The sequence below is a fragment of the Cannabis sativa genome, chromosome 4 (genome assembly GCF_029168945.1).
Source record: "Cannabis sativa cultivar Pink pepper isolate KNU-18-1 chromosome 4, ASM2916894v1, whole genome shotgun sequence".
NCBI lineage: Eukaryota > Viridiplantae > Streptophyta > Magnoliopsida > Rosales > Cannabaceae > Cannabis > Cannabis sativa.
In genome coordinates this window covers 7,271,124-7,282,994 of record NC_083604.1, presented here as the reverse complement: position 1 = coordinate 7,282,994, position 11,871 = coordinate 7,271,124, and the positions used below count along the sequence as shown (strand labels likewise).

The 11,871-nt window shown below is 36.1% G+C and overlaps 2 protein-coding genes across 2 annotated transcripts; one reads left to right on the top strand and one right to left on the bottom strand.

The window, feature by feature from the left end:
* Nucleotides 1-218: 218 nt before the first annotated feature.
* Nucleotides 219-2,544, top strand: LOC115714199 (E3 ubiquitin-protein ligase AIRP2). Its single transcript, XM_030642782.2, has 5 exons — nucleotides 219-768; nucleotides 1,252-1,414; nucleotides 1,507-1,573; nucleotides 1,681-1,918; nucleotides 2,022-2,544. Exons 1-5 carry the CDS (start codon nucleotides 680-682, stop codon nucleotides 2,230-2,232), a joined length of 768 nt encoding a protein of 255 aa, XP_030498642.1. The 5' UTR covers nucleotides 219-679; the 3' UTR covers nucleotides 2,233-2,544.
* Nucleotides 2,545-2,858: 314 nt separating this feature from the next.
* On the bottom strand, nucleotides 2,859-4,832 carry LOC115713155 (GDSL esterase/lipase At3g48460-like). Its single transcript, XM_030641641.2, has 2 exons — nucleotides 3,812-4,832; nucleotides 2,859-3,729 (listed from the first exon to the last, which is right to left on the bottom strand). Exons 1-2 carry the CDS (start codon nucleotides 4,637-4,639, stop codon nucleotides 3,217-3,219), a joined length of 1,341 nt encoding a protein of 446 aa, XP_030497501.2. The 5' UTR covers nucleotides 4,640-4,832; the 3' UTR covers nucleotides 2,859-3,216.
* Nucleotides 4,833-11,871: the final 7,039 nt, after the last annotated feature.

The following is an 11,871-nucleotide window of genomic DNA, read 5'->3' as shown; positions in this document are numbered from 1 at the left end:
TTATATTTTTTATATCTGTTCGTATTAAAAAATTATCTTAAAATTTTTTTTAAAAAGAAATTATTTTAAAATTAATTATATTAAAAAATAAATTATTAAAAATCTTATTTACCAAAACGAAAAATATATATTTTACAAAATAAAAGTAAAAAACAGCATTAACCCTTTAAAAAATATATATTTTGTGAGTAGATATATAAATATGAGGGTATCCCAAGTCCCAACAAATACAATCACGCTGTATTATTTTTATTTTTATTTTTATTTTGAATGGATTTTTATTATTATTGTTATTTTGTAAGAAAAGAAAGCATTTTTAATATACGTATCGGTTCTCTGACCGTATAAAGCAAGCAAAACCAAAAAAACAGTCTTTCAGAGCCGTCTCAACTCACAAAAGAGGATACCCTTTCCTTCACTTTCCTTCTCTCTCTCTCTCTCTCTCTCTCTCTTCTCTCTCTCTCTTTCTTGTGTTTCTCTACGCTTTTCTACATTACTTGCCTTTGGTGGTGATTAGGTTCACTTGGAAAAAAGAAGATAGAAAAGAAAAGGCAAAACTTTGTGTGTGTTTTCTTTTTTCTCTACTGAGGAGCCTGTGGGAAAGAGTTGGGCTCTTCTTCTTCTTCTCCTTCTACTTCTTTTTCCTGGTGGTTTTTGTTACCCAGAGTGAGATAACGACATGGATATGATGTATTACCAGTTAGCTAGGTCTTCTTCTGAAGATTCCTTGAAGGTTTTGGAGGCTGATATACAGCATGCGAATGCACTGTGGGTTCTGCTCTTTATCCTTTTTCAAAAAAAAAAAAAAAATTAATTTTTTGGTCGCTTTCTTATCTGCTTTGATTTTTGTCTGGTGGGTTTTTTCTTTTCTACAGTTTTTGATCATGATCAGTTTTAATAGCATCATAATCTGCTTTTTGAAGCAGTTTTTTTTAGAGGAAAAAAAAGGAAAGAAAAAGACAACCCATTTGCGTGTTTGTTTGATAATCAGTAATTTGTTTACTTAAAATCTGTTCGTTTTGTGAAAATTACATGAAAGAATAGAAACCCAATTGAGGACTTCATTCATACCATTCTTAAATTGGATTCCTTTCTTTCCCCTTTTCTAGTGGAAGAGGGGGAAAAAAGTAATTTTTCTTTAGTGGGTCATCAATTGAAGTATTCTTCTTTGCTGTAATTGAAAAGATGGATACTAGTTTGAATTTTTTTGTTGTAGTGTTATTAATGAATTTTAGTTTGTCTTATGTACAGTGCTGCTTCAATTCCAAGAGCCAAGGGTGGTGTATGTCTACAAATGAAATTGGTCTATAATAACTGGGCACCCCTCTTTCTATTTTTGTTACAATGGCTAGATTGCTCTTGCACATGTTTATTGCCAAGATATCTAAATTTTTACCACATTCTTGTTTATAAGGTTAGTTCAGTCTTAATAACTTGTTGGTATATCATATTGACTGTTTCTAGAAAGTTGGATTGTCATTGATTTTGGGTATTTATGCTAAACAGGTATATACAGATGGAAGGCCAAAAATATCAGCACATGGAAGAAAAGCTAGTATTAAAGACTTCTATGGTATGTCAAGTTATCTTCTTTTTCTGAAAATTCTCATTTATATCTATAATGTTTTAGTTTGATGAAGTGATTCTGACATTGTTTCATTAAAAAAAACTGAACTTCAGCTGTTATATTGCCATATCTTCAGCGGCTCCACGCTGACTTGGGGGATTTGGATGATGCTAAAAAAGGGCGTCTAAGCATTGAGGTTTCAGCCAAGAAGAAAAGGGTCAAGTCAGAAGTTAATCTTGCCAATATTGACATGGAAAGAGAAGATGAGTGTGGAATTTGCTTGGAGCCTTGCACCAAAATAGTCTTGCCCAATTGCTGTCACGCAATGTGCATCAAATGCTATCGCAATTGGTAAGTAGAAAAGAAATAAAAGCCATTTGTTACACTCTTTTATGTATCTCTAATGAGTTATTTGATATTGATTTTGATTTAATTTTTCTTCCAATTAAAACAGGAACACCAAATCAGAATCATGCCCCTTCTGCCGTGGTAGTATCAAGAGGGTTAATTCAGAAGATTTATGGGTACTCACTTGTGATGATGATGTGGTTGACAATGAAACGGTTTCACAAGAGGAATTGTTGAGGTTCTACCTCTATATTAACAGCCTTCCAAAAGTTCACCCTGATGCCCTTTTCTTAGTATACTATGAATATCTAATCTAATCTGATTGGAAGTAAATGAAGATGAAGATGATGATGGTGGTGTTGGTGGTGGTGTACAGAGAGAAAATGCCGACCCTCAAATGTAAATAGAGTCTGGTAAGGAATGTCCTTTTGGATTCTTTCAGGAAAAATTACAGCTACCATAGTATGTATGCTTGTTGAGCTTTTTTTAAGTATTAGTGTGAGGTACCTTGTTTAGTAATATATGAAAGGTTCTCACTTCTTGTACTAACTTGTTTCAATTTCACCACTTTCAATCAAAAAAATATGCATTTAATTGAATAATGCTAATGAGATAAGTTATGGTTGAAACTTGATACTTGTTCATTTGTGGTTGCTGATTCTTATCATGGTCCTCTCATTATTTTCATTTTTTTCTGCTTGGAATTCATTTACTCTAGCCATTACTATAATATTTTTGTATATATTTATATATTGCTCAGCTACTTTCAGCTTCCACCTCACATTTTCTATTGCCTTATACCCCTCCTCCTCCTTTAGCAGCCTCCCCAATGGGTCCCTCACTTAGCCAAAATTGACTATTTTGTTTTTTATTGCTTGAAATTTGGCCCGTTTTATACAATAAAAAATGGCGTGTTGTTTATGTGGAAAACTTGAGATTGAAGTTTTTGGACGAGAAACGACAAATTTGTTTGTTTCACACGAACTACGAAGCTTGTCTTTTCCCAGTTTAACAGAGTAGGAAACGACATGTCGTTCATAGGAGCTAACACATGTTTTGCTAAAACGACAAAAAGAACTTATCTAGTACTTTTTTGGACCAAATGACAAGAAGTGGTGAAAAACATTACAATACTCACCTGGTATAAAGTATAAACTCAAAGTGGGAATAAACTCAAAAAAAGAATAAAAACTCAAAAATAATAAAATATTACATTCTAGCTCTCTGAATGTGTAAGTGTAACCATTCGGAGCTTCATCTAATTAAACATGTTATTATAGCCATTGACAAGCTTGTCTCTTCTATATTACTTGCTGTTTCTTCTTCTTGGCAAGTTCCTTAAATGAAGGTTGGCAGTAACCTTTGTTGAGGAAAAGGTCAGTGAGTTTTCCATTCATGGAGTCTGTGAAATGGATACCATCCCAGCTCATGTACTGACCAGAGTTCTTACAAATGGTTGTCCCTGAAGCCCCGCAAAGGCAATGTACATCGAAGTTAAAAGGACCATCTTCATCAGAGCCACAACAAGCTCTGAATGGCTCTTTGAAATGGTATTTTTGGTAGTTGGCCAATATGGCCTCATAAGCACCGTAGGTGTCTGCGTAGGCTATCATTGCGTGAGGATACCGTCTTCTAATGTTGTCCAACCTTAGTTGAAGGAGTTTGTTGTGAGCCCTTACTATGTTGTTGGCGGCCTTGGAACATCCCCTTTCGTCGCGATCTAACAATGGACACATTGACAGCTGCGACGGTAGACATCCCAACGGTGGCAACCCTTGTACGACTATGTACAATGCCCCTTGGTCTAGCAGTGACTGAAATAAAACATTCTTGAGTTGTTATCATTTCTTTAACATAACTTATATAGGAAATAAGGAATCAAATGTACATATATACCGTTAGAATTCTTGATACGTGACCAATGGAAAGATCAGTAAGCATACGAGAGGTAACAGAAGATCCATACATGCGGAGGTAATCATTGCTTCCAACACCACCAACCCAAAAGAGGGTGTCAGCCATTTCTTTTCGGCAAGCTTTAGAACCATGTCTTTGAGTCCTTTCATGAAGAAAGTTGTTGAACCAAGTCATCTCAGTTCGATAACTCTCTGGAACTCGACTCCACATGAAAGTGTGACCAATGTTATTGTTATAAAAGTAATCTCTAGACAGTGTTGAAGTTCCTGCAATGGCAAAGTTGACACTACCGCTGTAGTTGATATCGACTGAAGATGATTTGTATGCTGCTAAGGGAGGACAAGCCAGAGATTCAGTCAAGTGGTCAACTATTAATCGACCGTTGGAAAGTCTGTGACCTTTTAAGTAACCATTTGATGATGAACTATAGAATGACTTAGAGAATGATGTGTTTGTGAACGATTTTAAACCGCCAACCAAGTAACCGTTACCAGTGTCTGTGTTTGAGTCTCCGAATGCAAAGACCTTTGACCAACATCCTTTGTATTCCACTGTTGTTTGAGAAGAATGAGATTGATGTTGTGAAGATGGAGGGGAAGAAGATCCTTTTTGTGGTGATGGTGGGGATTTTCGTTGCGAAGAGGGAGGAGGAGAAGATTGTTTTTGTGGCGATGGCGGAGATTGTTGTTGTGGGGGCGAAGTAGGAGAAGCCTCATGTGGTGGGGTGTGTGTATAGGAGAAAGAAAATGAGAACAAGATGATAAAGACTCCAACTTGGAATTGTATCAAATGGTTTGAGGTAGTCATTTTTGGAGGTGAGAAAGGAAGACCCTTTTGCTTATTTATTGAGAAATGATGTATTGAACTGCCATTTTATAGTATTGTGTTGTTGGTTATTTACTTGGTTTGGATTATGTATGAACCTCCATAACCTTAGGAGTTCAAAAACAAAAACAATAGAAAGAAAGGTTTTGACTCCTTTTGAGATAAGCCCTTATTGTAGGAGACATAATATATTTATTTGTTTTTCATCTTTTCATCCAATCAAATTTTACTATATATGTTCTTTTTAATCTATTAATAACTAGCTGCCATTCTATTTATACTCTTTTTCTTCTTGTATTTTATTATATAGTTATAGAATATTTATAATATTTGAAGATTGAAATGAAATGTAATTTCTTCTTTAGCAAGTTACCTTACTCTTTCTTACAATGATTTTGAGTTTGTTGTACATAAACCAAGTCAAAATTCTAACAAACAAAGTTATAATATGTTATGTTGTTTTCAGACCAGTTCTATTAAATTAATTTTTAAATAAAATTGAGCTTTTCCAATTACAAAGTGACACAAGTTTTTTAAGTCAACAACTAATATAATGTACATATCATCTGCAATCATAAATATTAGGTGAAAAAAATAGGTATTTGTGACACATAATTTTTACAAAATAATGTTGGGTTTGTCATAGTACAATCTTTTAAAAGATATCACCAATATGACATCATGATAAAAAAAAAATATAAACTTCAATATGACTTGTACTAATAGATTCGAAAGTATGATAAATTTTAAAACTCAATAATTTAACAATAATAATTATTATTATTATTTTAAAAAATAAATTGATTTAAGTTTGATACGGATTTGAACACGGTACAAGTTTATTGGCTTTTAAAATATTTGTCTTTTTTTTTTGCTGGAGAAACATTCTCTATTGCAAACAAAACAAGAAAAAAACAAGGTTCACATGGCCACAAGAGGGGCCAAGTCCTCAGCAGATAAAAAACTAGAAAAATAGTTGGAAAACGCCCATTTAGCAAGCTTGTGAGCAGCAAGAACACCAACACAGGAAGTCCACACAATCTCCACTTCAGGGAGTGCGTCGAGCAGCTCCACCAGCAGCCAGAAGACGCCAGCCAGCCGCCAATCTGGAGCCCTCCGAGTGTGTAATCCATGCACCAGCGCTTGACAATCCGAAGCAATAACCATCTGCTTCCAGCCCCTAAGATTGCACCACTTCACCGCGTTAACCAAGGCCAAAGATTCAGCCTCCAGCGGCTGGTTTGCCTCAAAGCACACTGCCATAGCCTCCGACACATTGCCCTCCGAGACAGCCACCATAATCCCAGCTGCAGCACGAAGATCTTTGAACGCTGCATCCACCAGCAACACCGGTTTACCTGAGTAGATTGCAGTAGGACTATTCTGCGAACCACCAACAATACTTGGAGACTCCCAAGTTGTACGAAGGCAGGCAGCAGCACTAATCACCTTGGCAAGGACGCCTCTCCAAGTGGGACTAATCTGATCATGAAAAGCTTTGTTGCGGCAGTCCACAAAGCATCAAACAAGCAAATGCCAAATCTCAAAAACTCACCCAAGTCATCTCCATCAGCACCTTGTAAGAATTCAGGGGATAAGAGCCACTCCACCATGTCTCTAGGAGCACCAAAGTTAAGTGAGTCACTCCTAATAGCCCAACGACTTGCAAACCACACGGCCTTAGCAAGCGGACACTTGAAGAATAGGTGTTGGGCCGAGTCATCCGCATCACCACAAATCACACATCTAGTGCTATTTTCAAAGATCCTTTGAAGCCGATTCCCAAACGGAATGATATCTCTACAGAGTTTCCAAAGGAACATTTTCAACCGCTCAGTAATTTGGAGCTTCCAAATCCGGAGCCATAATTGATCAGTCTCTCCCCAGCGCCTCTTGATAATGGACTTATACGCCACGCTAGGGGAAAACATACCATTAGTAGCATCTTTCCACCCGAGGAGAGCATCCTGTGAACTTGGCAACCGCTTAATTAGATGCAGAGAGCTAGCTACACTAGGAACAAACCATCTTTGAACCGAACTAGCTATCCACTCACCATCCGCTCCAATCAGGGTAAAGACCTTGATTGGATTTGGCACACACAATGGATTGAAGGCAGCTCTAGACTTATTCCAGTCTAGCCAAGGTATCCAAGGGGAAGCCCACAGATCAACCTTACTCCCATCCGCAAGGATCCAACAAGCTTCATTTCGAATCAAATCTCTCGTCGCCATGATACCTTTAGCACCAAAAGAAGCATTCCTTGGCACATCCGAAGTCCGAAAAGCCTAATCCCTATTCCCCCAATACTTAGCCTTGAAGACCTTACACCATAAGGAGTCCTCCTCCTTTGCAAGTTTCCATCCAAGCTTCGCAACCAGGGCAAGGTTAATATCTCCGAACTTCTTAAAGTTAAGCCCACCTCTATCCAGAGGTAAGCATAGAGAGTTCCAATCGCAAAGAGCCAGGAACCTATCTTTAGACTCGTTACCCATCCACTAGAACTTCTGAACAGCCTGATCCATTTTATAATACAGGCTTTTAGGGAAAAGGTAGGTAGCCATGGAGTACACCGGGGAACTGTTAGGTTTTATGCCCTAAATAAAACTCTTTACAATCTGATTAGTTATCAATATAAGAAATTTGAAGTGATTGATGTTTGCATGAATTTTACATGCTAATGGTTTAACATGTTTAATATGTTTATTACATTCATACACACAAAATCAGTTAAATCCAGATCATATGTTTACTCACAATTACAGTATCGTCAACACAGTGGAATGTGATTGTGATCATATGAATCAAAAGTTTTGGTCCCTGTTTCATCAGTGTTATTGGATTTACACTAATGTGATAATCAGCGATGATGTGTACTTACACTTGGAGTAAGTGTTATGTTCTTTCCAGGACATTAGTAAAGTATACTAGTTTCGAATGTATGGAGTATACATTGGACTGGACCGATATTGCAACTAAGTTAAGATATTACAAACTTACCGTTATACATATCTTTCCAAGTCAATATCAGTAGTTGATCTTAAGATTAAAAGAATCTAAATCCTGATATGCTTAGGCTCAACTCAGGAGTGCTATTCATGCTCTTAGATTTATTAGTTAAGCCTACTTTCGGGTCAGGGTGATACGTATATTTCGAGAACATGATAGTATGATTGAGTGGGAGTGCTGAACATAAATATGGAATCTATAGCTTCTACTGGTGTATAGAAGTCAAGTGATGATTCCCTTCGAGCTTAGCAAATAGAAGTAAATGGATGAGCTCTTGTTTAACTGACTAATTATTAGATCACTAAACACCATTTACAGGTAGCTAAGTGTCTTAAGGGGCAAAATACATTGAGGGGTGAGAACGGTAAAGAAATCCCATCTCGATGTAAATCATCTATATAGAGGATCTTTAAATCACAATAAGATTATAACAATGGTTAAATGAGATAGTATATTGGTATCGTGAAACATACAATATGCTCTATATAAGTCTGAGAGTGCAATTCTAAATTCTAAGAGTGGATTCAACGAAGAATTAATAAGTAGGAATTTACTTGGTAAATTTGGTTCACTTATTGGAAGCTCAGCATATAGATCCATGGTCCCCATTCTAGTTGAGAACATTCTGCTTGTAAGACTCATTAATTGATTCGTGATTGATCAATTATAATTCTAAAGTTAGACTATGTCTAATTTTATGAATTTTCACTAAGCAGGGGTGAAATTGTAAGGAAAAGAGTTTTCTGGGTTTATTTATTTATTAATAGACTTTATATGTCTAATTAATAATTAAATTAAATGACAATATTATTTAATAATCTATTTTAGTTATTAAATAATTAGTTTTGACATTTAAAAGGTTATAATTGGAAAAATTGGCATTTTTGAGAAAATAGAGATAAAATTTGATAAAATTGCAAAATTAAGTGAGGCCCATTAACACCATATGGCCGGCCACTTAATGATGATTTTTCAAATTATTATTTTCATTATTTTAATGCCAAATAATTCTAAACCTAGACCTAGTAGTTGCCTATAAATAGAAAGTGATGGCTCAGTCAAAACACAAGTTTTCAACAAGCCTTTCTGACAGAAATTTCTCTCTTCAGAAAACTGAGCCTTCCTCACTCTCTACCTTGGCCGAAATACCTCTCTCTCTTTTCCCTTCATCTTTTTCGTGACCCAAGTGAAAGAGTAAGTGCCCACACACAGCAAGCAGTAACTCAATCATAGATTGGAAGACTGTGAAGGATCAAAGCTTGAAGAAGAAGGAGATTCGGGCTCAGATCTTGATTATACTCTGCTACAGAAAGGAATCAAGGGTTAAAGATCTGAGTGGAAGGAGACATTTATTCCGCTGCATCAATGTAAGGTTTTCTTAACTTTATATGTGTTTATTTTATCGTTTTTGAAAGTTCATATTTAGGATGTTAATAAACATACTTGTGAGTAGATCTAAGATCCTGGTAAAATAATTATCCAACAGGAACTCTGGGCCACAACACGAATCAGAGTGGATCTACCCGCTTGGGATAACAGTTTGCACCTCCACCCTTCAATCTTTGAACAAATCTTATCCTTGATATACCTCAGATCTTTAGTCTTACTATTCGATCAAATAATCGGGTTCCCCAGGAATCTATCCTCCTTGCCAAGCTTCCGAAAACCCAAAAACTGCGACAACTCAGCCTGAGTATCTTCGTTAACATTTTTCGAACAAATATAAGCAGACTTCTGAACATTCAGGCATTGACCAAACCATGATCCGAAGAGTTGGACACACTCCAACACGGCCCCCACTTCTTCAAGGTTAGCTTTGCAGAATATAAAGATATCATCGGCATACATTAAATGAGAAATAGAGGGACTCTGAGGGCTAACCTTAAAACCCGAGACCAATCCTGCCTCTTCCTTTCGCAAAAGCATCCTTGATAGCACCTCACTACACAAAATAAATAGATAGGGCGATATAGGATCGCCTTGACGAAGGCCTCTACCAGGACAGAACTGTTCCAACGGTCCACCATTTAGTAAGATCGAAAAAGACACAGAGCTAATACATTTCATAACCATCTGGATGAATCTGGGCTGAAACCCAAAAGCCTCCATGGTCTTCCTTAAGAAGCTCCACTCAATCCGGTCATAGGTTTTGGACATATCCAACTTAAGGCCAACAAACCCATACCTCCCCTTTAACTTGTTGAAGGAATCCAGGACTTCATGAGCCATTATACTATTCTCAGCGATCCATCTCCCCGGGACAAAGGCCGACTGAAAAGGCAAAATTAGCTCAAGCAAAAGGGGTCGTAGCCGATTCGCCAAAATCTTTGAAATAATCTTATAAGTAAAGTTGCAGAGGCTTATGGGACGGAACTCATCAAAGCAATTGGCCCTAGACTTCTTAGGAATCAACCCAATAAAAAGTCTGGTTAATCTCCTTCACAAACTCCCCGGTCTCAAAGAATTGGACCACCGTGGCCACCACATCGCTACCCACTGTCGCCCAATGGTCTTTAAAAAATTTCCAAGGCATTGTTGGGTTTTATGCCCTAAATAAAACTCTTTACAATCTGATTAGTTATCAATATAAGAAATTTGAAGTGATTAATGTTTGCATGAATTTTACATGCTAATGGTTTAAATATGTTTATTACATTTACACACAAAATCAGTTAAATCCAGATCATATGTTTATTCACAATTACAGTATCGTCAACACAGTGGAATGCGATTGTGATCATATGAATCAAAAGACTTGGTCCCTGTTTCATCAGTGTTATTGGATTTACACTAATGTGATAATCAGCGATGATGTGTACTTACACTTGGAGTAAGTGTTATGTTCTTTCCAGGACATTAGTAAAGTATACTAGTTTCGAATGTATGGAGTATACATTGGACTGGACCGATATTGCAACTAAGCTAAGATATTACAAACTTAGCGTTATACATATCTTTCCAAGTCAATATCAGTAGTTGATCTTAAGATTAAAAGAATCTAAATCCTGATATGCTTAGGCTCAACTCAGGAGTGCTATTCATGTTCTTTAATTTATTAGTTAAGCCTACTTTTGGGTCAGGGTGATACGTATATTTTGAGAACATGATAGTATGATTGAGTGGGAGTGCTGAACATAAATATGGAATTTATAGCTTCTACTGGTGTATAGAAGTCAAGTGATGATTCCCTTCGAGCTTAGCAAATAGAAGTAAATGGATGAGCTCTTGTTTAACTGACTAATTATTAGATCACTAAACACCATTTACAGGTAGCTAAGTGTTTCAAGGGGCAAAATACATTGAGGGGTGAGAACGGTAAAGAAATCCCATCTCGATGTAGATCATCTATATAGAGGATCTTTAAATCACAATAAGGTTATAACAATGGTTAAATGAGATAGCATATTGATATCGTGAAACATATAATATGCTCTATATAAGTCTGAGAGTGCAATTCTAAGTTCTAAGAGTGGATTCAACGAAGAATTAATAAGTATGAATTTACTTGGTAAATTTGGTTCACTTATTGGAAGCTCAGCATATAGATCCATGATCCCCATTCTAGTTGAGAATATTCTGCTTGTAAGACTCATTAATTGATTCGTGATTGATCAATTATAATTCTAAAGTTAAACTATGTCTAATTTTATGAATTTTCACTAAGCAGGGGTGAAATTGTAAAGAAAAGAGTTTCTAGGTTTATTTATTTATTAATGGACTTTATATGTCTAATCAATAATTAAATTAAATGACAATATTATTTAATAATCTATTTTAGTTATTAAATAATTAGTTTTGGCATTTAAAAGGTTAGAATTGGAAAATTGACATTTTTGAGAAAATAGAGATAAAATTTGATAAAACTGCAAAATCAAGTGAGGCCCACTATAACACCATGGACGGCCACTAATTGAGTTTTTTCAAATTAATATTTTCATTATTTAAATGCCAAACAATTCCTAACCTAAACCTAGTAGTTTCCTATAAATAGAAAGTGATAGCTCAGTGAAATCACAAGTTTTCATATTAGCTTTCTGACAGAAATTTCTCTCTTCAGAAAAACTGAGCCTTCCCCACTTTCTATACCTGGCCGAAATCCCTATTCTCTTTTCTCCTTCATCAATTTCGAACCCTAGTGAGAGAGTAAGTGCCCACACACAGCAAGCAGTAACTCAATCATAGATTGGAAGACTGTGAAGGATCAA